The sequence below is a fragment of the Pholcus phalangioides genome, unplaced genomic scaffold (assembly GCF_987345545.1).
Source record: "Pholcus phalangioides strain wild (caught in Gottingen) unplaced genomic scaffold, Ppha-v1.0 ptg000003l_1, whole genome shotgun sequence".
Lineage (NCBI taxonomy): Eukaryota > Metazoa > Arthropoda > Arachnida > Araneae > Pholcidae > Pholcus > Pholcus phalangioides.
Window position 1 is genome coordinate 39,884,693 of NW_028301596.1, and position 27,986 is coordinate 39,912,678.

The 27,986-nt window shown below is 37.1% G+C and overlaps 1 protein-coding gene across 1 annotated transcript in view; it reads right to left on the reverse strand.

The window, feature by feature from the left end:
* LOC149088532 (uncharacterized) overlaps nt 1–27,986 on the reverse strand; it is an 88,414-nt gene that overhangs the window by 48,842 nt on the left and 11,586 nt on the right. The window contains exons 5-6 of the mRNA XM_089248060.1: nt 25,822–26,020; nt 19,502–19,626 (exon numbers count right to left, since the gene is read on the reverse strand). Of these exons, the coding sequence (XP_089104186.1) occupies nt 19,502–19,626; nt 25,822–26,020 (324 nt within the window). The remainder of the gene's footprint in view (nt 1–19,501; nt 19,627–25,821; nt 26,021–27,986) is intronic.

A 27,986-nucleotide genomic window follows, 5' to 3' on the forward strand; every position in this document is an offset into this window, starting at 1 on the left:
TAGATGATTTCCTCAGCGGTGATAGACCAGAGCTATGCCCGGTTAGTAAGATACAAAATTTATAGCAATATCAATGTATTTTTATATCAAAGAGCGCTGAAAGCCATCTTGTCGTTTCTGTGGTACATCTGCGTTAAGAAAGGACGATTAACTGAGTATCGAAATCGCGACACTTTTGAACATCCTTTGGTACAAAAGGCGAGTATAGGATTACAACGCCTGATATGTGCAAAGTTATTTACTTTTCTAATCTCATTGAAACTTTTTCCTCAGTCATGTGTTTGAGGAGAGCATTTCGTTTTCTCCATTGCCATTCAAAATTACTCTAAACGAAGGTGTTCAATTTCACCTGATAATCAAAATTTCTGTAAAAATTAATAAAGGCATCTATTTTCAAAAAACGAATCAAATATTAGTCCAACAAGCAAATGAAGATGTGAGGCCATTGAAAATTTTGGACGAAGCCATGCTTAAATAGATCAGCAAATTGAGATCTTAATTCAGGGTGAAGTCGAGCCAGTGATGAAACCAAAATGCAAAAAATAAATAAATAGACGAAATATCTAGAAATATAAGTATAGAAAGATTTATACTATTTAAGAGTATTTGCTATAAAATCTTGCAACGGAAGAACACGTAATTGAACTCGTGTGCCAAAAAATTAACACATAAAATTTAGGAAGTTCCTGTAGATTTGGTATGATGGGCTGATTCACGCAGGGGCGGAGATACGGGGGGCGTGGATGGGCATTGCCCCCAGCGTCAAAGGTGGAGTCCATTGATTTAGCGTATATATGTATACATGAATTGACATCATCATCGTGATCCCCCCCCCCCCAAGACTTCCAAGTCTATCTCCGCCTATGGATTCACAAAAAAAAAGTTGAATGGTTACTCAGCATAGTTGAAACGCATAAACGAACAAAGGAATCTCAAAACGATAAGAACTCAACTCTAGTTTCGCCTTCCTCACTTACAGGCTATAAATAGCATCTCTGGCGGGATTTCCGTCGCAAATAAATAAATCATCGGATTTTTAGTTCCTCTGGCAGCCATTTGTCAAGAGGTTTTGTTACTCATTAGATCCATCAAGTTTTGTTTTTTTTTCCCCCTTCAATGGACAGTGTGCTGGATTATAGAGGATGAATTGCTGGAATTTTGATCTTCAACTACATATCACGACCTTCGTCTCAAAAAATCTAAAAGTTTCAAGGTCAAAGTTTTGATCCTAAACAAAATAACAAAAATGTATTGATAATAAAAAAAATCAGCAAAAACTAATTTTGTCTAAACGCCACAAAGAAATTGCTAAACTGCTCCCATCACCAATAGATGAGCTTAGAAGGCTTTTCCAAGTGCTTATTGATGATTATCAAATCATGATTTGTGATCCAGGCAAAAACGGAGAAATCTTTCTCTTGTTCATACACTAAAGTATTTTTCAGACTATTTGCGCCGTTTAATGGTTCAAATAGAAATATTGTGACCAGTGGCGTAGCCAGGTTTTGGTCCATGGGGGAGCGAAATTGTGAAAGGCGCCATTTTTTTGTTCGTGCTGAAGGCGCAAACTTAAAATTATACATTAGTGGGGGGAAAGAACTTTAAATTTCCCAATTTAAAAAAAAATCAAATTTATTTTGTTTTCAGTTGATGTTATTTTTCCAATTAAATTAATTACCTTTCAACTGATTAATGTATTTTAATTTTTTAATTAATTTAAAAAAAATGTAAATTCCATTTTATGTTTTGTGTACTTATAAAAATGCAAACACCAAAAACAACTGGGAAGTCACCCTAAAAGGTAATTTGAAAAAAAATTTTGATTAAAATATAAAAAATGATAGAATAAAATGAAAAGGAATAAATATATATTTTCTCTCTAAAATTATTCAACGATAATTATTCCAAAGTACAGAGAAATCTCCTTGCTTTTTTTTCCACATTTAATCGCTTTTATGATATTACACTCTTATTAAATTAATGCATGCCGGAAAGTTCTTTCTCATATTGTGTGTGACCATAACGTATATATGATGTCATAGTTATGCATGGTTTCAGTTCGAGAAGTTTTGCCATCTGTCTTCCATATTAGATAAGTAAACTGTCAGATGCCTGAAGTTTCGTGTTATGCAAACACCACGGTAAAAGCCTGCCTGCTCTCTGCGGGAAGGCTTTCCAAACGAAAGATTGGTTAGCATTGGTACCTAGAAATTGAAAAAAAAAAAAAAGACTCGTTCCAGTTAACTTACACTGTGCCACTAGTGGGGTTTAAACCGGGATGAATCCATCATGATGCCCCATCGCAGGGGTTATCACATACTACTAGATTGCAGACACACAAGCAGACGGTGGCCTGAATCCAAAAAGGTTTAGGAACCACTGGCTTCAAACGAATTAGTGTGAGCCAGAAATTGTTGTGTCCGTAATCTATGTAAGTATCTCAGGCGTGTTTGTAATGCCACTGCTTATCTTTCGAATCGAAGTAAAAGTGGCAGGTGTATGAATAGATTGAAATATTTTTTATGTTTTATTATCCACCGGCTTCCTCTTGAGATACTATTTAAAGGGGAGTTCTGTTCGAAGTTGAAAAACTTCAAAAGGAATTGTGCATAGCATACGTATATTTATTTCTAGTGAAATAAATTCATGCGATGTGTTTTATAACAAATCAGAGAAGAATGGAAATATGTGGAGTGATGAATGGTACAGACTAGCGCAGGGGTTCTCAAACTTTTCCCTTCCGTGGTGCCCCGTTACTTCAATCAATGCTTACCAGTGGCTTCCCAAAGCAGTTTAACGAAGAATCTCTTTGAAAAACCTTTGGGATGTTCCGCGGTGCCCCCGACAAAGGTCGGTAACGCACAGTTTGAGAACTCTCTGGACTAATAAGTTCTTGGATTTTTCCCCTTGTAATTTGACCAGAGGGCCTTCAGGCAAGTGCTGGCCCCACTACGCCATAGTTAATATTAGAAAGTATCGCAAGCCCTCAGATAGAGGGCTAATTGAAACACACTAGATAATTTTTTAAGAGTAGACTCAACGTTTCGTGGGTACTTTGTTTTTCTGAAATACTATATGTATTATATACTTCAGTTACTTTTAAACTTTCCTCGTAATACATGGACAATTCCAGGCCTGATCCAGGTGCATCGGGTGCAAAAGGGACTTCATGAAAGTGAGATCCAGTTAAATTTTTCGAGAGTGGAAGGAATTTCTGAACAGGTAAAGGGCCTTGGAAAAGTCCCTTTGATGCTCGTAAGATGACCCTGCGTAGACCACCTATGGTGGGCACGGTAGCCCAGGTTGATAAGATACTCGCCTAAAGTACCAAAGGATGTTTAGCGGTGTCGCGAGTTCGGTACCCGGTTCGTTCTTGTCAGAAAACTTTCCTGACACAGGGTACAACAAAAACAGTGGCATGACCGTAGGAAAAAAAATTGCTACCACAGGGAGTCCCCCCATCAAGGGCTTAACGCACCAACCTCTCAATGAGTATAAAAAACAATCCTGCCGCTCGGATTCAGCGATAAATTGTAGGTCCCGGTCTAATTAGCCCTCGTGTGCAGAAAGTGGCAGTGGTGCGACAAAAACAAACAAACCACTTATGTGTTGTAGTGAGAAATAAACAAATAACACCCGGAGTTCTGCTTTAACAAGTGATGATTATATATAGTACATTTATATTATTTCAGAAATATTCAACGGATTCTCAAAATGTGTGTGCTCGTGGCTCATCGCCACCCTTTTTTTGAGGGAGGTGTTGGTGTATTGATGCGTGCTCATTCAGTTCTTTGCAGTGGGTTTTTTACATTAGGTCAGGGAGTTCTCAAACTGTTCACAGCGACACCCTGGTGCACCTCCAATCTTCGTCAAGGGCACCACGGAGCAGTGACCCTGACAAAGGTTTTTCGAAAATATTTTTTATAAACAGCTCTAGAGAGCTCACAGATAAGCATTGAATAGGGGAAAAGGGCACCTCTGGTGGAAAAAGTTTGAGAACCCCCTGCGTCAGGCTATTCTGGGCAGTCACGGATAAATGATGATGAAATCAGGGGGGGGGGGCAGGTGCCAAAAGTTTAAGAAACACTTGATTAATTGGAGGGGAGATATAAATGTCATGAGTTAATAAACAAGTCTTCCATAACTTTTTCCAGGGAATAATTTCTCTGATTCGGCACACTACTGTATATGTATAATGATGAAACAAACAGTGATTCATTGAAAAGAGAAACTACACCATAAAAAAAGATGTTTCTGAAAAAGTAACATTTCAACATAAAATTATGCATTTACCACCATATAATATAGTACAATATGTTATCGTACAAATATACAAGACTATAATTTAAATTTCCTCTCCCATTCTCTACATATCAGAGCACTATTGACCCAAGATTATAGGTTTTTTATTTACCCACTTTTAAGAAAAACTCTTCCAGAACTCCCCCCCCCCCCCAGGCCTGGTATTTAGGGGGGGGGCGTTGCCCCCCCTGACATTTCGAAAATACACTAAAATATGATATATATACACATTGAGTACATGTGCTTTGCCCCCCACCCCTGGAAAAAGTTGAAATAACGGCCCTGACCCCCCTCCCCCTTTGTGCTCCAAAATCTTGAGTTTTTTAGCGCTCAAAAGCTCATAGCTGTTTTCCACCTTTTCATAGTATTTGACACTGCCCTATACACAAGCTAGTAGCTTTTGCCAAGACACCTGCAGATAACATGGTATTTCTAGGCACTATGAAGTCCCCCATACACAAAAAGGTATTTCTAGGCGCCCAAAGAAAAGGTGATACTTCTTGGAGCTTGAATCCTAACCATTAATGGTAGCCCCGGTCAATAAGATATTCACCTAAAAGACCAAAGGATGTATAGAGGTGTCGCCAGTTCAATACATGGTTTGTCCTTGGCAGAAATTTTCCTGATGCTGGGGTACATCAGAAATGGCGACATGACAACAGAAAAAAATTGCTATCACAGAGTTCCATGTGGTAGCACACCAACCTCTCATTGAGTATAAGAAAGGCTGCCATCCGGAATGGGCAATAAATTGTAGGTCTCAATCTAATTAGCCCTCGAGTGCAAAAAATTACCGTGGTGCGACAAAAATGATCAAATGAAAGAATGCATCAAGTTATCACCAGTATACAATGAATATCTGAGGATGAGATGTCATTCTCTGCTATCCATACAAAGGTTTTTAACAACTGGCTGATGCAAAGATATATTTTGGAAAAAGAAAATTCAACTGCCACTGCGGGGAATCATTGGCACGGTAGCCCGGTCGATAAGATACTCACCTAAAGTACCAAAGGATGTTTATAGGTGTCGCGAGTTCGATACGCTGTTCGTCCTTGGCAGAAAACTTTCCTGACACACGGGTATGTAACATTACAATTTAGGTCCCTGCGGAAATGGTCCTTATTCTGGTCATTTTTAATGGATTTTGATTTGTTTTGCCTTTTTGTTTTCTGGATCGATCGGCAGGATCGTGTGTTCGCCGATCGGCCGCTGTCGTTATATTTGGTTGCCAGATTCTGTGTTATATTTTCTACAATATTTCCTTTTCTCTCATGAAGTTATGTAAATTGGATGCAAGCTCAATACCGCACCTTCGGTCTTGTGATTGGTTCCTTCATGAAGCATTGTGGGAACGCTCCTGTATAAAAACCAGATAGAGATCTGCACGAACAACTACTTCTTCCGTCTAACTTCCTGTCTTCATTACTAAGGTGTCGCGCCCTGCTGAGGTGTGAGCCAGATCTTCTCTCAGCTAAAACAATGTGTTAAACTTGGGAAGGTGTGCCTTTGGCACCACACCCGTCTCATCGCTTGACTTCATGTGATAGTCCAACCTTGTCGTGATCCCGTCGCCTACGGATTGATTAGTGGCCAGACCGGCTACTCTTGGATGTCTGCCTCCAGTTTCCTACACAGTGGCTGACCTGTAGCCTCAATGCATGTTTCAAGACACAAAACCATCTGAACCTGGTGTCTGGGTGTCTCCTGCCGCGATGTAAAGAAGGCCACTGATTGACTGAGACATCTTGGACTGTCTTGTGGACGATGTGAACTAATATCCGAATACCTAGGCTTAGCAGTGGGAGCGTTCTATTTTATTGTCTCATTGTAATGTCTGAGAGAAAAGGCTTATTGTGATAATTGTCTGTGAAAATGTTATACTAATAATTAATAGTCAATAGAATAAATATTTATAGTTTAACTAAAGTCTTGTTCCATTCAATGATCACTGGGATAAAACTGATAAAGAACCGGGGAATGCAAGACAAACGTTGCAGGTACAACAAAAAAATGGCGGCTTGACCGCAGCAAAAAATTCCTACGGCAGGGAGCCCCCCATCGTAGGGTTAGCGCACCAACCTCTAGATGAGTATAAAAAACAAGCCTGCCATTCGGAATTGGCAATAAATTGTAGCTCCCGGTCCAATTAGCGCTCGTGTGAAGAAAATGACTGTGGTACGAAAAAAAAAGATCAAATGTGGGGAATCGAACCCACGTCCTTTCACTTTCGTGATGAAATCCTAGACCACTAGACTACAGATGCAACGAATATCTCAATCTTTCCTTGGAGCTCGTGTACACTGAACGAGACCATATATGGATGGTCAGGCCAAAGCTCACAATTCACGTGAGCAGTTGAATTTTCTCTTTCCAAAATATATCTTCGCATCAGCTAGCTGTTAAAAACCTTTGCATACGATGAATATTGTACAAACAAATCACTTTTTTGGCTTCATTTTCCCAGGCTGTAACCTTTACAAAGAAAAGTTGAAAAAACAATTTTTTTCAAAGAAACAAAGAAATACTCTCTAATCATTTTCTAGATTAAGAGAGTGTTTTTGGTATGTTATATCAATAGTGTATGTTTTAAGAAGGGTATGTAAGTAGAGTTAAAATACATGGAAGTGAATGAGCCAAAAATCAGGGATTACAAAATCATGTTACATCCAGGGTATGTTATAGTGTACTTGACTGTATATAAAGGGATGCATATTCTCTACACAAATCTACAATTTTGGGGCAATCGTTGCCAAATTTTACACATGTACAAACAGGACCCAACATGAACACTAGGCTACTTTAAAAGTTCATCAGAGTTGGGCAAATGCTTGAAATGGGCAAAAACCATTCAACCATGCTTCAGACATGGCTTTAAACAATGATTTTTGGAAAGTTTACTTTATTTACTCTGGTTTTCAAACAATGACTTTTAGACATATTTACTCCTTTACAACAGCTTGTCACTTCATCAATGCACCCAGTATATCAGAGGCCTTCAACCTGTTTCTAGCAGGGTTGTTTGGTTTAAACCTTGGTTTTAACCCCGTGGTTTTTTTCAAAAAATCAAATAAAAATTGCCTAAATATCACTTTTTCCTTGAAAATATCATATTGGTTCATTATTAGCCAAAATGTTTCATTTTTACCACATTTTACATCCTTGGGGTACATTCCGATGGTATATCTTTAAATGACATAAGATTTTATAAGTGGTTTTTTTCAAAAAGTCTCATAAAAGTGGCCAGAATATATATATATTTTTCATATGAAGTATCTTAGTCATTTAAAGTTATATATAAAAGCCAAAATTTCTCATTCTTACAACATTTTCTAACCTTTGGCAACATTCTGATGCTCTATCTTTAGCAAATTCATGAATAAGGATTGCATCACACATCTGAATGTAGTGGTGCATTATCTCACAGGGTTTCTTTTTCCCTTCACAAAGAAGCAGCTACAGTAGTGACACCATCATGCTAGGGGCAGGTGATCCTATAATCCAATAAAGACACCAGATGTCCTTAAAGGACAAAGACTAGTGTACTAGTTGTTACATTACCTCACATACATTTTCATTTTCTTTCCCATAAGAAGTAGCACATCTACTGTATATCTCCCAGTCTTAATATTCAATAGTTTTTTTTTATACTTTCACACACACACTGTTAAGCCCAGTTAATCAAGGTTCTACTGTATAGTAGTAACAGATTTATGAAAAATAATCAGCTATATATAGGGTGATTATAATTTAAGTTTTGATTCCAAAACTATACAATAAGTACTGATCAGAATGACTTGAAAATTTACATGGATACTCCTGAAGCAATGGAAGTTTCTTTCGCAAAAGAAAAGAAGTGCAAAATGTGCAAGTAGACGATGCTGAACTTGGCCAGCAGTATAATCTATTTTGTGCAACCACATCATTTTTGCACTTCCACAGCATCAGTGTGTGGATAGAACTTCTATTAAGATGCACATTGCAATACCAGCTGCTGAAGACCCATTTTGACAGGATGCACCTTAACCCTTGCAACTTCTGGCTGTGGGGTACCTCAAAATGTTATAAACAGTGGTCAGATTAAGTGGTTTAATAAAGCTGAATTGCAAGCACATCCACATTATGACCATGGCATACTCCGATTCTGTTGTTGAACAAGAATTTTTGTGCTTTCAACCTCATAGCCAGAACACGCGGTGGACAACATATTTAACATTTTTCAAGTAAGTTGTAGTTATTTCTTCAATTACTTCGTTTTTTGTGATGTTTCCATGAATTATGAAATCGTGAAATGTTATAATTAAGGTATCATTCTGCCATGACTGGCTATCATTTCCATTCTGCGGGCAAATTTCCCACATGTTGGATGATGTCATTAATTTTACATTTTTAAGTATTTTTTCCCCTTTATCAAATAAAATTGAATGTTTTCAGGAATATTCATGTCAATTTTCAAGTCATTCTGACAATCGTTCTTTTTTTACAGCGTTTTGAAATCAGAACCTCAGTTATAATCACCCTGTATATCGTAAATCATTGCTAATTAATCTGCATTATTTATGCTTCATTAAATACATTATATTCACCTAATTTTTATTACTTTTTGCAAAATAGCTTCCTAATTAAGTGTACTGAAAGTAACTGGAGAAAAACCTTTATATATTATATAATTAATAATAACATTAAAAGAATTTTCAAACACACAGTAATCCATTGAGTTAAGCAAAAAATAATTAAATTGCAAAAGTTGGTTTTTGTTAAAATGTAATAAATATTTATTGATTAATTAGCATGGGAATAGTGTTAATTACATTAATAAACATTTTATTTTAGTTAATTATTGGAAGTTTGAATGATTTTTCAGATATCTTATTGTTTTTAATGTTAATACTATTTAAAACAAAAAAACCGGTTTAAACAAAACAAACCTGGTTTAAACCAAAAAAAACGGTTTTTTTACCAACCCTGATTTCTAGTCACAAGCACTGCCGATACCAATCATTAAAAAAGAGCACTTTTATGGCAAATTTGACACATGAATGAAAGAAATTAAGATAGATTTCAATCTTCGAATTAAATTTCTACAAGAGTTTTGATTGGAACATTGACCAAGTGCTCGTGAGCATGAAATTGGACATCAGCATCGAGCACTCTGGATGCTTCAGGGAGCACTATGGTGCTCACGAGCAATGGGTTAAAGATGCCTGCAGTATATAGAGAAAATTTGGGCAGTACTAGGTATTATAGCTTGTAGACTACAATAGTGGCAAATCTGACAGTCACAAAGTTGTACTAGGCAGGGGTACCTTAGTGTGTTATTAAGTCAAATATATTATCTGCAGGGCTCCCACTCAAAAAATTAGGACAACCCCCCCCCCCCACACCAAGGCCACATAAACTTATGGGGGAAAAACTTTTTTTTTTTTTTTAATTGAAATTATTTTCATAATACTATTTCGGTATCTTATAAGATTGACTCAAACTAAAGCAATACCAATACAGTGACTGTATTGGCAACAGCAGATAACTCTCTTTTGGTTCTCCCCACAATGTACAGTAAAACCCTCTCTTAACGGTCACCCCTGTGTTACAGCCAAATAAAAATATTTCAGCAAAAAGCCTATTTAAATTATGTATTTCGAACTTGCTTTGTTTAACAGTCACACTCAAATAAGGTCATGGAAACAATTTTCCCCATTCATTCCATTGGACTAAACCCTCGTACAGACACCTATAGTTGCAATTTTATTTGAATTATGCTCACTAGATGGTAGCAGAAGTTTAAATATTTCATCAGCTTTTTTATATGACTATTTTTGAATGGAATTTTTGATTGAAATTTGTTAATGTTCAGAACCTCTAATGTTCGTTTAAAATCTGAAATCATGTGTTGCTGATTATGCTCCTGTATTTTGCATTATTCTCCACTATTTAATATGGCCAGCTCTAGTATAATCATTGCTCTCTATCACTAAGGGAAAAAATTTATGTCTAAAATCAGGGTTGGGTTTTCGCCGGGACAGTGGCAAAAAGTGGAAAAAAATGACAAAAAAATTGGTTAAAATTACTCTTCTTACTCAAGACATACCAAGCTTGGTTTTTCAATTACAAAATATTCTTTTCAATATAAAAACTTAAAAAACATGTGAAATTTATAAAATTACATGGTATAAAAATGAATATTCAGCAACCAATAATATGAAAACATATCCAAATAAAATATACAACATCCAGATTTTTTATAAAAAACTCATAAGTGAAAGACTTCATGATTATTTATTTATAGAATTGAAAACAGATAAATCCAATTTTTTAATTCTATGAATTTCTACCAGGTGGCAAAAATATGACAAAAATATTTGCTTTATCCAAATAAAATATCCAGATTTGTTACAAAAAATAGATGAGTGTAAGGCTCTATGATTATTTATTTATAGAATTCAAAACATATAAATCTAATTTTTAATTCTATGGCAAAATATAGTTTGCATCATAATTTGGCAAAAACTATTTTTGCCAGGGTGGTTTTTACCGCATTTTTTTCCCCACTGCAGCAAAAACTTGCCAACCATCTAAACTACAATGAAAAATTTAAAATTAGAGTTCATGCCTTTAAATAAATTAATTCAATGCATTGATTAAATACATTTTTCTGTACATGCAATGACGGAAAGTCATTGGATTTAGTCTTTCAGCTTAAAATACATTTTGAAGGAGTTGAAATACTCAGAAAAACCCACATAATCACATGATGTGCAGATTATAACGAGTAGACTGATCATTCAAGAAAATTGAAATGAGTAAAATTAAAATTTGAAATTAAAAAAAAATTTCAATCATGCCGACATTTTGACATATTAGCTCTCACACAAAATGTTTAATAGAAAATTTGCATCACAATTGTTTTCGGTTAGCGATCGTACTTGTTTTCCATTTCCAATTGAGGAAAATACTACCAATACCCAAAATATTTTGTGGTTCATTTACATTCTTACCTTGTCTTATTAGCATGCTGCACATAGATTTGATACTATCATGAGCATGCCTCAAGAAAAGCGCAAAAAAACAACCAAACACTAAACAAACGTATATTCAAATTGATTACACAATTTCCCTTGCCGCATTTTACGGATGATCAATTGATCCAAGAGGCATACTTTCAATTAGAAAAAGTGCCCAAAGGACATGTAAAACTCAGATACTTCATGTTGCAAGGGGATGTATAGTTATTAAAATAAAAAATAATAACTTTTACACGAACACCGTGGTTAACCAATTAGAATGTTATCGTTTCTTCTAAGGCGAACCAAAAAAGTTCCACATTTTTAAGTGCAATATTCGAAGACGTATTTGAATTCTAAAATTGGATGAAATTTGCAAAAAAAACAGCTTAAAGTAACAGACAATGCTTCTTTCCCTGATTTATATTTTTTATCATCCCCAACTTCCTGTTTCTTGAATTAAATCTCAGTGAATATTACATGTAAAAATGTGGAACTTTCTTTGTTGGCCTAAGAAGAGACAGAGCAACAAATTTTTGATTGGGTTTTTGAACACAGGGTGTCCGTATAAAAAAGTTTTTTATTTTAATAACTAAACAACCCCCTTGCAACATGAATGATGAATGTGAGTTCAACACATTGTTTGGTAACTTTTTTAAACTGGGATTATGCCTCTAGGATCAATGTTTCACGTTTCAATATGAGAACTCACCAGGGGACTATGGAATCACCCTGTATATTGTTATTCTGACTGGAATCAATAAATGAAGAATAAAGTCATTGAATCTTTTTCTCTCAAATTTTAAAAAATGTTAAATAATATTATTATCTTTTTAAGTTAGTTTTTGAATTCTCAAAAAAAAAGCCAATAAAACTTTAGACCATAGTCATAAAGGGATTAAACAATACGTATAAAATGCAGAAACAATAATTAATTAATTGGTAATTAATTTCAAAAAATAAATAAATCTTCATTCAAACTAATATACTATAATCCGACGGGGGTGGGTGGGTGCAGAAGGTGTATCGCACTAGGGGTGTAAGATGTAAAAAGGAGATGCGGGGGTATACAAAGGTAAAGTCGACTGTGATCTAATGTATATATGAATATATGAATTGACATCATTGTGCCCCCCAGACTTCCAAGTTTATCTCCACCTATGGATTTAATATACCCTAAACTTGAATAAAAACATCATTTTCAAAACTTTTATTAAGCCACAAAGAAATGTAAAAACAATTTTCATGTTTTCAGGCTGAAAAAATCAAATGCAGTAATCAAACTATCAAATACAGGTATATCAAAGTATATCTGTGGTATATATATGAATGGAATCAAATGCAGTGAAAACTACCTGAAGGGCAATCTATTAATTTTTCCCAGCAGTGAATGATTTGAGAAGAGGCAATGTTACTCATATAAGACTCCCAGATGTGAATGTGTTTTACAGCTAAAGTAATTAATTCTTTATTACTTATACTACACAGAGAACCACATTAAAAATGCATATCATATGCTCATTAATAATGAAAAATGTCTTGTATATCTGTGTTAAAAAAAAAAGTGTGAAGAAAAATGATCAAATGATCCAAGAAAGGCTCATTTGGCTAAGGGGTCATTCAAGTATTATGTCAGCATACATGGGGTGGTTTGGTTTTGCTGACTTGGTATACCAAAAATGTAAAAAAAAAAACCTTTCCCTATATAGTTTGTGGATGCCTAAACTAACATTCTTCCTATTGATAAGTCCTCTATAGAGTCACTTTAGTGATCTCTGAATGTCCCGCTGATCCTTCAAGTGATTTGGAAATGTGTCTGAGCCACTCAAGTGTTCTAGAAATGTGTAGTGGGCTGCTAAGTGCTCTGGAACTGTGCCGCACATCATTCAAATGTTCTGTAAGTATGGTGCAAATCATTTAAATAATCTAGGAATGTCCCGCAGGTAGCTTGAGAGATTGGAACTACACTGTGGGCTGCTTAAGTACTTCAAAACTGCCACTTGCAACATAAGGGATCTGTAGTGATTAACGATGACAAAATCTATTCAATTTATTTATTAAACTAAAACAAATCACAAAAATCACTACATACGCATGGAACGGACATACACCTACACGACAACATGTGACACCTCAACCAAAACACCGAGTGTCATCTCTAGACGGCTTTGACTTCTCTTCCAACCACAAGGAAAAATATATAATATCCGGACGGCTTTAACCGATTCCCCCACAGGTAGTCCCCCACCAGCGATAGCGAGAGAACTACCTGCAAGGCAACCTGAATCTGACCCGTCTACCTGAGCGGGTGGTCATGAAAGTTTGGTCCTCGTCACTGGAAGTCTGTTGATCTTTTGAAGTTATTGTTGCTTGCTGATGCTTTGAACTTGTGGTTGCTTGCTGTGAAGTTGTTGTTGCTTGCCGTGAAGTAGCTGTTGCTTGCCGTGAAGTTGTTGTTGCTTGCCGTGAAGTTGTTGTTGCTTGCTGATCGTTAGAAGTTGTCCGCTGATGCTTTGAAGTTGTTGCTTCTTGTTGATCGTTGGAAGGCTTGTGGGCATTGAAGGGCAGGTCATCACCGCAGATGTAAGCCGGTTTGACTCTGTCTATGCTTACAGATACTGGTCGACCTTTTATTAGTATTTGGAACACCTTTTCTGATCTTGACAGTACTTGGTAAGGTCCCTCGTACGGAGGTTCTAGGCCTTTCTTCACTCTGTCCGTGCGGAGGAAAACATATGAGCAAGACAGCAGGTCCTTGCTGACAAAAACAGAATGTTTTCCGTGGCGAACAGTCTGTCTTGGGCTTAAATTTTCCATGGTGGTCTTCAACTGATCAACGAAGCTTGATGGATCGGGGTGATGACGACTAGGTACGAAAAACTCTCCTGGCAGCCGTATAGGTGCACCATACACCATTTCCGCAGTTGTAGCTTGCAAGTCCTCCTTCCAGGCGGCTCGAAAACCCAACAGAATCGTAGGAAGTACTGTTACCCAGCGGTTAGTTGCGTGAGCCTTGATAGCAGACTTAAGGTCTCGATGGAAGCGTTCTACTTGACCATTTGCTTGTGGATGGTATGATGTGGTCCTCTGGCGATTGGTTCCCAAGAACTTGGTTAGAGCCTTGAACAAAAAGGACTCAAACTGGACACCTTGATCTGAGGTGATTCTGTTAGGTGAACCGAACCGAGCAACCCATCCAGAATAGAAAACCTTGGCCACGGTGTCAGCAGAGCTATCCGGCATAGGGAAGGCTTCAGGCCATTTAGAGAAGCGATCCACACAGGTGAGGCAATATGTGTAGCCTTCTGATGGAGGCAAAGGGCCTACAATATCAATGTGGACATGTTCAAACCTGGCATCAGGTGGTGAAAATTCCCCATGTGGGCTCTTCGTATGCCGACTCACTTTAGACTTCTGACAGTTAATGCATGTACGTGACCAAGTGGTCACGTCAGCCTTCAGTGCGGGCCACACGAAACGCTCTTGAACTAGTTTCACAGAGGCCTTCACTCCAGGATGTGACAGTCCATGCAAGGCAGTGAAGATGTCCCTACGCATCGAGGATGGAACCAGTGGTCGAATGCGTCCTGTAGAGACGTCACAGTACAGCTGAAGCTTTGATTCATCAACAGGAAGAGAGTGGATTTTCAAGGAAGTAGATAAAGGATTGGTGAGTAGTTGCTGAATACCCTCATCTTTGAGTTGTTCCTCTGCCATTCGTTTGAAGTCGGTGGGAGATGGTGTGTCTATGGAAGATATGGATATCCGAGACAATGCATCTGCCACAACATTTTCTGCACCCTTGATGTGTCGGATGTCTGTGGTAAACTGGCCAATGAAATCCAAGTGTCGAAGCTGACGAGGTGAGCATTTGTCAGTAGTCTGTCTGAAGGCATATGTGAGAGGCTTCTGATCCGTGTACAGGACGAATGAATGGCCTTCAACCATGTGCCTGAAATATTTGATAGCAGAGTAAGCTGCCAACAGCTCTCGATCATAGGCACTGTAATTCTTTTGTGCAGGAGATAACTTCTTGGAGTAGAACCCAAGTGGCTGCCAAGATCCTGACACACGTTGTTGCAAAGTTGTGCCCATGGCAATATCGGAAGCATCTACCACAATAGCCAAAGATGCTGCTGCCACTGGAAATGCCAAAGCTGTTGCATCTGCCAGATCCCGCTTAGACTTCAGGAATGCTTCATCGGCTTCTTTGGTCCAAACGATCTTCCTCTTATCGTTTCGCTTGGAACCCGCTAGAAATTTATGCAGGAGTACCTGCGTCTCTGCTGCTTTTGGAACGAAGCGACGATAAAAATTGAGGAGGGCCAAAAATCGTCGGAGCTCTTTGACTGTGTCTGGCTTTGGGTATTGAGCGATGACCGACACTTTCTCAGGAAGAGGTGCAACGCCAGTTGCAGAGATCATATGACCCAAAAATCGAACTGATGGTTGCCTCAGAACACATTTAGCAGCGTTGAGGCGAACTCCGAATTCTGAAAAATGTTTGAATACTTGGCACAAATGTTCCTTGTGCTCTTCAGCGTTTGTAGATGCCACGAGAACATCGTCGAAATACGGTACACAAAAGGTGAAACCCTGCAACACCATATGTATGAACCTCTGGAATGTTGCAGCTGCATTCGATAGTCCGAAAGGCATGAAGAGAAATTCGAACAGCCCGAATGGTGTTGTTACGGCTGTTTTCGGAATATCCTCTTGTCTCACAGGGATTTGATGAAAAGCTTTTGGGAGATCTAGGGTGGAGAATATTTGTTTCCCCTCTAGCACCTGGAGACAGTCCTGGATGTGCGGAACGGGATATCTGTCAGGGATAGTTGCAGCATTCAGTCTCCTGTAGTCGCCGCATGGTCTCCAATCGCCGTTGCACTTGGGTACCATGTGCAGTGGGCTTGCCCAGCAACTTTGAGATGGTCGGCAAACGCCTTGGGCAACTAGATGATCGATTTCCCACTTGGCTGCACGCAGCTTGTCCGGTGGTAGCCAGCGAGGTTTTGATGCAACTGGCGGGCCTTTGGTCTCAATGCAGTGTTGGACGTCATGTTTAACAGCATTAAACGTTGCTACAGTCTCTGTCAGTTCAGGGAACTCGGTGAGAATTCGATGAAATTCACTATTGTCCCGGATGCATTTCACTGCTGGGGATGGTACGTCCGCACCAGCAATCTTGCAATGTGAACGAAGCTGAGTGAGTGGATCGATTAATTGACCGCGCCGAACATCTATAAGCAGTCCGAAATGCCGCAGAAAGTCAGATCCGATGATTGGACGTGAAACGGCAGCAACGATGAATGACCAATGAAATGCACGACGAAGTCCTAGGTCTAGTTTTAACGAAGGTGTGTATGGCAGTTCCGTTTGCAGCAAACAACTGAAGCTTGTCTGGCTGACGTCGGGAATCTTGTTTGCATAGTGGCAGTACAGATACATCAGCGCCAGTGTCTATGAGGAACTGCACGGAAGATGACTGGTCAGACAGATATAGCCGGAAGCACTCGAGTTTGACGTCACTCTGAGTATCGAGTGACGGCCCCACTAGTTTCCCTGCTGGTTGAAACTGCAAGGCTGGACACATTTGGTTGCTTTTTCTTTGAAACGCCAGTGGTACCAGCAGTGCTGGTAATTTCTGTCACGACTGCTGGAACGCTGACGAGATCCTCGGCGATTTCTTGATTGGGATCGAGCACGCGTTTCGAGACACTGCAAACGGGAAGAAATGTCCATTAGAATGGTCTGCATTTGCGAAGCTTCAGCTGACACCGCATGAATTGCAGTGGAGCTTTCCGCGGCGGCAAGTATGGCATCAGCCATTTCTGCCAATTTATCCAGGCTATCATTGGATATCGCTAGTATTTGCTGAACATTTGTAGGCAGCCGCTGGATGAAAAGAGACTTCAAAATATCATCACTCATCCGTTGCCCAGCTTTACTTCGCATTTCCAGGAGAAGGCGTGATGGTTTCCGATCACCCAGTTGCAATCCAGAAATTAGGTCGCGCAACCGCTGTTCCTCCGAGTCTGCATACTGCATGCACAAACGGTGTTTTAGCGTAGCGTAAGATGTTGCGGTGGGTGGGCTGGTGATAATGTCCCAGACAACAGACAGCTCCTCTGGTTGCAAGGCAGATACGATGTGATGATACTTGGTCACCTCGGCTGTCACTCCTGCCAGAAGAAACTGACTTTCCATCTGCCTAAACCAGATCTCCGGATTTGCTCGCCAAAACGGTGGAGCTTTTACGGAAACATGGGCGATCTCTGCCGAACCAGTTGCGTTTTCATCTGCCATTTTGTTCTGCTTAAATCCTTTGGTTGCCTGTCCTCTTCACAATATAGGTCACCAGTTATAGTGATTAACGATGACAAAATCTATTCAATTTATTTATTAAACTAAAACAAATCACAAAAATCACTACATACGCATGGAACGGACATACACCTACGCGACAACATGTGACACCTCAACCAAAACACCGAGTGTCATCTCTAGACGGCTTTGACTTCTCTTCCAACCACAAGGAAAAATATATATAATATCCGGACGGCTTTAACCGATTCCCCACAGGTCTCTAAATGTTCCACAGACTGCTCGAGTGATCTGGAACTGTGCTGTGGGTCACTTAAGTGATATGTAAATGTGTTATGAGCCACTTAAGAGGTCACAGGCCCCTTAAATGCTCTGGAATTGTACCACGGGTCACTTAAGATATGTGCCACTTAGTTCATTTTTACAAAATTAGGTTTGAGGTGGCATGCTACATCAGAGGAACCAGAGAGCCACATTTGATCCATGAGTTCAACATATATGGCTCAGAGGGTGGGTCCTAATAAATTTCTTAGACAAATTTTGAGTTTTCAGCCTTCAAATATTGAACTTAACAGAAATTGATTATGATAACATATAAAGGTATTTTTTCCAAAATGTTAATGTTTTTAAATATTTTTTGCATAATTTTTTTTTTTTATCATGGGAGGGGGGGGGGTTAGCAGGGCTAGTTCCCCCTTCCAAGCATATGTGTGATCCCAATATGTGTTAGGAGGCAAGGGGAGGTGCTGACGAAATTTTGCTGAGGGGGGAATATATATATATATATATATAGTTTTGCTTATTTTTTTTTTGTTTAAGGTGTTTCAGTTACATGTAGCAATGCAGCTTAGATTCAGCAAACAGTGTGATTCCAAATCAAACAAAAACTAAAGAGCTTTTAATTAACTTGTCAGAAAGTAGGACAAATTGTTTAAAAATATCAACTTATGTAAGGGTAATATCTTCATAGGGTATTCATAGATATTTATCTATGAATGAGAATATATAGATTTTCAGACATTTGCATTAATGAATGCATACATTACATATTGGTTGACATTAAACTTACATTGCTTATTCGATTTTGAGAGGTCAATCAGATAAACAGGATTGGCTTTCATCTATCAAATACATTTTTTGTTGAAAGAAACAAATTGATTGTTCGAGACTTCTGTACCTGTAAGTAGAGACTGATGTGGATCCAGGGAAATGTTTAGCCAGAAGAAATAATTTATTTCATACATTTGTGAGATTGTCCTGTATATTAGGGGGCTGACTAAGCTTCCCCATATTATTGGGTCCTTGGGAGGGGTGTTTACCCCCCCCCCCCCCCCGCAACAGATCCACACCTGGAAAGAGTTGATGGTAGATAAATATATTTTAAAAAATCAGAGATTGTTTCATTTTTGATAGTTTTCCAACTAACAAACATCCATTAATTATTTTTAAAGGTGTATTGGTGCAACACATAACATCAAGTAAAAGCTTTTGTAAACATTATTTATAGCTTGAACATAATTTCAAACACTGATTTTTATTAAGAGGCTAGTTTTCGATAGAAGAGTAGGTAGCTTCCTTGATACAGGATTTAGTAGTATATCTTGAATCTGATCGTGTACCAGGGCTGTAACTGAGATTTTTGCAACCTGGGGCAAACATGATTTGGCCCCTCCTACAACTTCAAAATTTGATAATTTTATAACTGTGTTCTTTGTTCTAACATAAAACTGATGCAGTTGCTCCCCCCCCCCTCTAGTTCTGGCCCTGCTGTGGGCAATTTGCTGAACAAATATTAACACATTTAAAAAATTTGGAAATTTTCTAAGCAAGTATTGTATAATAATACCCCAATTTAATAAAATAAAATTACTTGCCTGTTGCTCTTTGCGTTTCTCTTCCAGCGTCTCAAGAGACAACTTTGTTGAAAATCCTACAGGGCAGAGTTTGCTTTCCAGCTCTCTCAGACATTTGCGAAGGCACCTCATTTGACTTATGATTTCTACAAATATATACATTCAAGAATTTTAAACATCATTTATTAGAATATGTTTCAGAGAAAACAGCTCACCTTTTTTACAAGAACTATTGTGATGGATATACTGAGTGTAACAAAGATTTATTTTTTCCCCTTCAGCCAATGGGATGATCGAATGCTTCCATAGACAGCTGAAAGAAACTTTAAAATGCAGTTTGACCACTACCGAGAGATGGACCAAACAATTGCCAGCAGCCATACTCGGCATTCGAACTACACACAAGGAAGACTTAAATCCTTCCCCAGCTGAACTAGTATATGGTACTAATTTCCGCTTGTCTGGAGAGTTTTTTCTTTCTTCTTCAGGTCCGAAATCACAGAAGCAGATCCTACATAACCTGAGGGAGCACTTCAAACAGATTCGACCGAAACCTGCTTCAGATCACAGCTCGAAGTCAGTCTTCGTCCATGATGACCTACCCATTTTTGCACGTTTTCATCCGCCAGATATGGTCCGGCCCCCACTGCACAGCCATACGCTGGTCCATTCGCAGTTCTTGGGAAGAAGCCAAAATTTTTCCAACTTCAGATGAAGGCCCGTTTACACGAGGCAAGCGCTTTAGTTGGTAACTTAATTTTTAGTTGCCAAGTACGATACAATGTATGCAGACGATAAGGGCCGTTTACACGGCTTTAGTTGACAAGTGCGCAAGTGCAGAAGTGATTTAGTTGGTAAGTCAGATAAGAACGGTTCTATTTTTTCCGGTTAAGTAGACATATGCGCATGCGCCAGTGGGCGTGACCTGCCGCGCTGGAGGGGTCATTTTGCTCTCTCACGGAGTGGTTTATTTTGATCTCAAGCGTGAACCTGTTCATACTTCGTCGCCTCTGAAGTTTCGCTAGAATTCCGCGGAAATATTGGATGGTGAGGTGGCCAGAGGACACAAGCTTCAAGTTTGTTGAAAAATATCTTCGCCATGAATGTTTGTTGAACTATAGAAATGAAAATTACCTTAACAAACAAGCTAAAAATTATTCGATGTTGGAAAAAGCTATGGAATATTCTGTCGACGTGATGTCAGGAGTGGAAAAAAATTGAAGATTCAAAAATATATATCGGGTGGGGAGGATTTATATATTAAAAACTGGAGGGGGGTTTCGAATATTTCTCTCGTCCAGAATGAATTTGCTGCCATCTGTTGTAAAAATACATGATCAAATATTTAACATAAAGATGTCATCTCTATACATCAAATTAAAAAATAGTGATTTCGAAAATTTGGAAATAATTTTTGTTTAATGAATTTTTATTATTTAATTTTTAACCCTTAGAATTTCCTACGAATGCCAAGAATCTTCTCCAGTATTTTCGGCTACCATAATTCATAATTTATCTCCTCTTCAACTTCGATTAAAATATCATATAATCGATAATTACAACTTGGACGAGAAATATAGAAATCTTGTATTTTTTCTCGATGACTTACATAAGTTTATAATATGTTGTGTATTCTTTTTTCCCCTGTGGCGTCATCTCTCGCCCCCCCTTACGTGGGTGCAGAGGCGAAAAAAGCGGACAAGCGAACCGTTTCCCTTGTGTGACCTACTTCTTGCTCAATGTGTTGCTCTCGTGCAAGTGAGAAAAAAGTTTCCCCTTTTTTATTGAATAAATTTATTTAAGTGAATAAATTTATATTCTTTAAAAAAAATATCATATAATGTGGCTCTGATCACAGTATTCTTAAGTTCTACCTGATCATCTTCATCCATCGTTACGAAAGCTATGAGCTTTAAAAAAAGCACCTCTCTGAATGCCAGATAAATAAAAAATTATTACTATTATACTCCCGCGCGTTGTGCATCTGTCTCTCTCTGTGGATTTGAGTAGACTGAAGTGCGCATGAGCTAACTGCGCTCACCTCCGTAAAAATTATCCAATGAGCGCCTACTTGCCATTCATCGTGTGGACAGTTTCAAGAAGAATCGGTAAGTTAAAATTAAGTTGCCCACTAAAGCGCTTGCCTCGTGTAAACGGGCCTTAAGGTCAAGCAAAAAGTGGATTTCCACTGATCAATTGAAACCGTCTTATATGCTTCAAGAATTGCCAGCGACTCCAGTGGAGTCTGAACCAGTGAAGATGCTCCGATCTGCCATTAAATCATCCACAACTACAAGATCCAGTAGAGGCATATGTTTTCGTTTCCCACTACCATGAAATTGTGAACTGGTAGGGGAGTCCTGTGGAGTCATCTCTCGCCCCCTTATGCTCACCTCCTAATGCAGAGGCGAAAATGGGGACAAGTCTAACTGTTTCCCTTGCATGACCTACTTTTTTCTCAGTGTGTTGCTCTCGCGCAAGTATTAGTTTTTAATTATCATGTTTATTTTCATTTTTCATTGTGTGGAATTAATCTTATTAACCAGTGTAAATAGTTTTCTAAAATCAAAACTATCTTAAATTATCAACCGTTTCTTCAATTGGAGTCAGAACATACACCATCCACAATGAGTGCATCCTTCCTACACTGATTAAAATGTCAGTGTAAAAAACAATCGTACAGGAAACACTGTGCACTGCATGCACGTTCTTTCAAAAAATTTGACTTCACAGTGAATAGGAGCAAACTACCACATTTAGGCAATAAAAGTTAATTTTGAGAACACAATTTTTTAAATAGATCTCATTTGACTCACTTTACAAACCTGGTGCCAATATAGTGGCCAAATTTATTATGTAACCACAAGATTACAACATGATTCTGAACTAAAAGGAAAAGTGTCAATCATAAAAGAAGACTACCAAGCTTGGCTTGTAATGGGATTGAATATTTCAGTTCATTTCCAAAAAGTGGTAAACTTGTCAAGGAGAAATTTGCTTTCGTTCCGTATAACTGACCATTATGAAAATTGGTCACAAAAATTAAAAAGTTATAACTCCCTAAATATTTATCTGACCCAAAAACAGAAAAAACTTTTCCACATAGTTTTTACGAGAAATCACAATACCCCCAACCCTGTATAAATAATTTGTTCCAAAGTTATTTCATTTAAGTATTGATGCTGTTATTGTTATTGAGATTTTTCAAAGATATACATTCAATGAAATATATTTCTAAGATACTTCAACAAAAAAACCATGAAAAAAACACACTTATAAAATTTATTTTGGTTATATTGAATGGAGCAAAACTCAAGTAAATGAACCAGAAAAAAATGGGTTTTTTTTGTTTTTTTTAACATAAATGATATTGTGTGCATGTTGATCCTTCAAGCAGTTGCCAAAATTTTCCTGATCTGAATTATGTTTCCTGATCTACATTGGAAATAAAAGAGTGTTAACCCATTTCTGACCGCGCTCCTCAAATTCATGACCAAATTGCACAATTTTTTATATATGATAACTGGTTACTTAAATAACATATTTGAAGTTCAAAAAATTAGATATTAATTTAACATGGTTTTCTTTATAATAAATATAAATTCACAATCAATAAACTTTTTAATTAATATAAACAAATTAATTTAATTTAATTAAAATAATTGGTGATTAAGATATTGGGAACCTCATGTATCTTCATGTGACAAAAAAATTCAATTTTTTTTTCTATTTGTAAAAAAATAATTTTTGTTCATAGCCACGGAAAGAAATAAAATCCCCAGATCGAAAATCAGGATAAAATTTCCAAACATTTCATTTTTGAAAAGCCATAAAAAATTACATTTCTTTGTAAAATTTTAAAAAATATTATGACACTCATTGAGCCTTTTAATTTCCACAAAATTGTTAATTTCATGAAAAAAATAGAATAAAAATTAATTGAAAAAAAACGTAAATAAAGCATTGCGCAAATGCAACATCAGTCAAAAATGGGTTAAGAACCAGAGATATTTCGAGGTGATCAAAATAAAGCAGATCAAGTTTGACGAGATTGCCCTGCTGTAAGAGTTAACATTATCAAAAAGCATACAAATTTATGTACAATATGTTTAGGGCACTATTTTCATGTGATACATTAAAAACCAGGGTTGGTAAAAAAACCAGTTTTTTTGAAAAAAACCAAAAAACCGGGTTTTTTTGGTTTAAACCAGGTTTTTTTGGTTTAAATAGTATTAACATTAAAAACAATGAAATTTCTGAAAAATCATTCAAACTTCTAATAATTAACTAAAATAAAATGGTTATTAATGTAATTAACACTATTCCCATACTAATTAATCAAAAAATATTTCTTACATTTTAACAAAAACCAACTTTTGCAATTTAATTATTTTTGCTTGACTCAATGGATTACTGTGTGTTTGAAAATTCTTTCGATGTTATTATTAATCATATAGTATATAAAGGTTTTCTCTAGTTACTTTCAGTATGCTTAATTAGGAAGCTATTTTGCAAAAACTAATAAAAATTAGGTGAATATAATGTATTTAATGAAGCATAAATAATGCAGATTAATTAGCAATGATACGATATACAGAGAATACGATATGCAGGGTGATTATAACTAAGGTTCTGATTCCAAAACGCTGTAAAAAAGAACGATTGTCAAAATGACTTGAAAATTGGCATGAATATTCCTGAAAAAATTCAATTTTAATTGGTAAAGGGGAAAAAAATACTTAAAAAATTAATGACATCATCCAACAAGTGGGAAATTTGCTCACAGAATGGAAATGATAGCCAGTCATGGCAAAATTATACCTTAATTATAGCATTGCATGATTTCATAATTCATGGAAACATCACAAAAAACGAAGTAATTGAACAAATAACTACAACTTACTTAAGAAATGTTAAATATGTTATCCAACCTGAGGTTGAAAGCACAAAAATTGTTATTCAACAACAGAATCGGAGTATGCCATGGTCATGATGTGGATGTGCTTGCAATTCAGCTTTATTAAACCAAATGCCCCCCCCCCCCCCCGTTCATATTCCTGAGGAATGAGGAACTTCTAACATATAGGGAATGTGCTGGAGATTGCAATACACCAAAGTTAGCAATCTGACCACTGTTTATAACATTTTGAGCTACACCCACAGCCAGAAGTTGCAAGGGTTAAGGTGCATCCTGTCAAAATTAGTCTTCAGCAGCTGCTTTGCTGGTATTACAATGTGCATCTTGATAGAAGTTCTATCCACACACTGATGCTGTGGAAGAGCTGAAATGATGTGGTTGCACAAAATGCATTTTACTACTGGCCAAGTACAGCATCATCTACTTGCACATTTTGCACTACTTGCACTTTTTTCCTTTTGCAAAAGAAACTTCCATTGCTTCAGGAGTATCCATGCAAATTTTCAAGTCATTCTGACCAGTACTTATTGTATAGCTTTGGAATCAAAACTTAAAATTATAATCACCCTGTATATAGCTGATTATGTTTCATAAATCTGTTACTATGTACTATACAGTAGAACCTTGATTAACTGGGCTTAAGTGTGAAAGTATAAAAAAAAACAACTATTGAATATTAAGACTGGGAGATATACAGTAGGAGATGTGCTACTTCTTATGGGAAAGAAAATGAAAATGTATGTTAGGTAATGTAACTACTAGTACACTGGTCTTTGTCCTTTAAGGACAGCTGGTGTCTTTATTGGATTATAGGATCACCTGCCCCTAGCATGATGGTGCTGTTGCTGCTTCTTTGTGAAGGGAAAAAGAAACCCTGTGAGATAATACACCACTACATTTAGATGTGTGATGCAATCCTTATTCATGAATTTGCTGAAGATAGAGCATCAGAATGTAGCCAAAGGTTAGAAAATGTTGTAAGAATGAGAAATTTTGGCTTTTGTATATAACTTTAAATAACTAAGATACTTCATATGAAAAATATATATATATTCTGGCCACTTTTATGAGACTTTTTGAAAAAAACCGCTTATAAAATCTTATGTCATTTAAAGATATACCATCAGAATGTACCCCAAGGATATAAAATGTGGTAAAAATTAAGCATTTTGGCTAATAAGGAATCAATATGATATTTTTCAAGGAAAAAAATTATATTTAGGCAACTTTTATTTGATTTTTTGAAAAAAACCACTTGGTTAAAACCAAGGTTTAAACCAAACAACCCTGTTAAAAACACAGGAAAAAGAAAATCGAGGGCAAAATTAAATTACATCACTAATAAAATAAAGAATTAAATTAAAAATTTTAAATAGACAATTTCTATACACCAGATGATATTGCATTAAATTTAACATCTTACCATCGAAAGCACTATCCTTATCAGGTTGAGTTCTGTTGGGATTTATGGATTGTTCCACAGCCACCCATTTGTTGTTAAGTAGATTAAGATGTCTATGCACTTCATCTCTCATGTCAGGATACCTCTTGCTTAACTTCTGACCTTGCTCATTGAAATGCTTACACAAATACGCAACTCTCTTCTGTTCATCGAGAACATTCTGGAAAGTAAATGGATACCTTCAAATGTGATAAGCATATTAACATAAAACAAAGCATCACCATTTTCTTCTGAACCTAACTTAATTTTATAAAACAAGATTTTTAAAGCAAAACCCCAACTTTAGATCTTGAGAAAACTTGCTCTTTCAATTTTTTATTACTTCAAGTTTTTATTACAACTATATCAAACTAGCACAATTTAAAAGAAATTTGTTAATTTAATGGTATTCCACATTCTTATTTACAGTAGTGATTAAAGCAGGAACCTTTTTTTTTTTTTGGTTTGTGAATGCGAGCACAACTTATTGACATTTGGAAGTCTGGACAGCTTTGCCTGTCAAAACAACCCTTTATACAAAGAATTGCCTGGTTCTATTCATCGCTAAGTAGCAATCATCCTGATAACCGACTAGTAGCATGGTTTCTCACCTTTCATGCTCTAAGTACCCTCTATGAAATAAATAGAAGGCTTGTGTACTCCCCAAAAAAATTAGCAAAAGGTATACATTGTGTACCCTAGAAATGCAAGTGTTGCACGTCACTATAAATTTGTACCCTCAAGGAATGTGTAAATAGTGGTTGCATATCCTTAGAAATATGCAGAAAGCCTGCACATCATAGGTTTTGAACCACTAAATTAGAACATACTGAAGTTTTGATAATCAGAATTCAAACCAGCGTGTGTATATAGGGCGATTCAAAACTTAATGTACAAACTTTTAGAGGAGGCAAACTTTTAGAGCACAAAAACAAAACAGAATCACCAGGGTTCATACAAAATTTTCAAAATGAAAAGTAAGGAGTTTTTAAGGACTTTTTAAGGAGTTTCAAGCGGTTTTTAAGGAGTCATGGCAAACTTCATAACTTACAAGTTTTACGGCAAAAAGGGGGCGGGGCACATATGCAAATTTATTTTTAATTTGCAAACAAACTTTCCCTCTTCTCAAAAATATAGATGTAGAAGTGGTTCAAAAATTACAAGTTTTGATTTGTTACCCAGCATCATAAGAATTCATAAAATAATCAATCCACATACATGCTTTCTGTCGTCACCAAAGTGTTCTAAAACCTTCAAGTATTAGTCAAAAATATAACTCATAACAGCATCACATAAATTATAAAAATTCTAAAAGTGATATTCATTCCCCCTCCAATTATTCAAAATAAAAACCACAACTAACAAAGATTTTACTTACAAAATTATTTATATTTGCAGCAACTCTAGGCACACACACACTTCCAGCACAACTTCCTTGATAGTAAATTGCCCATAGATGGTAATAGACCCGAGTTGTGCTTGGTTTGAAAGAAAGCCCCCCCCCCCCCGGAAATCACTCTCAAACAATCTGGGAATGTGCCGCGGGCCGCTCAATTGAAGTAAGAATTTGCCACGAGCCACTTGAGGCAGGCCACATTTAGGCCATGTGTTGAGTACATGTATGCTTTAAATAAGGGGCTGTTCAAGTATTACGACAGCAAATTTTCAGCAATTTTTGACTCTCCCCTCTTGTCAGAAAAAGTCAGCAAAACTCTCACCCTCCCCCTGTCAGCGCTCTGCCCCCTTCCTCCTAACGCTTATTGGTGGAATCTGAATCTGAATTGGGGGCTTCCCCCCAGATGATCAAAAATTTATTTTTTTAATCCACAAAATATTTTTGTATTTGAAGGCTAAGAACCCAAAATTGCTCAAAAAATTCATTGCGACCCTACCTCTCTAAGCCCTTGACCCGTGGTAAACATTCCGCCTGTGTGGACCAAATGTGGCCTGTCCCTAAATCTATTTTTGTAACAATGAACCAAGTGACACATTTACAGATCGCTTAAGTGACTCGTGGCACAATTCCAGACCATTTAAGCGATCTGTGGCACATTAAGTGATCCCTTGAGTGACATGTGACAAAGTTTTAGAGCATTGGTCCTGCCACCAGTGCGGTTCTACATCACTCAAGTTATCCGCGGCACATT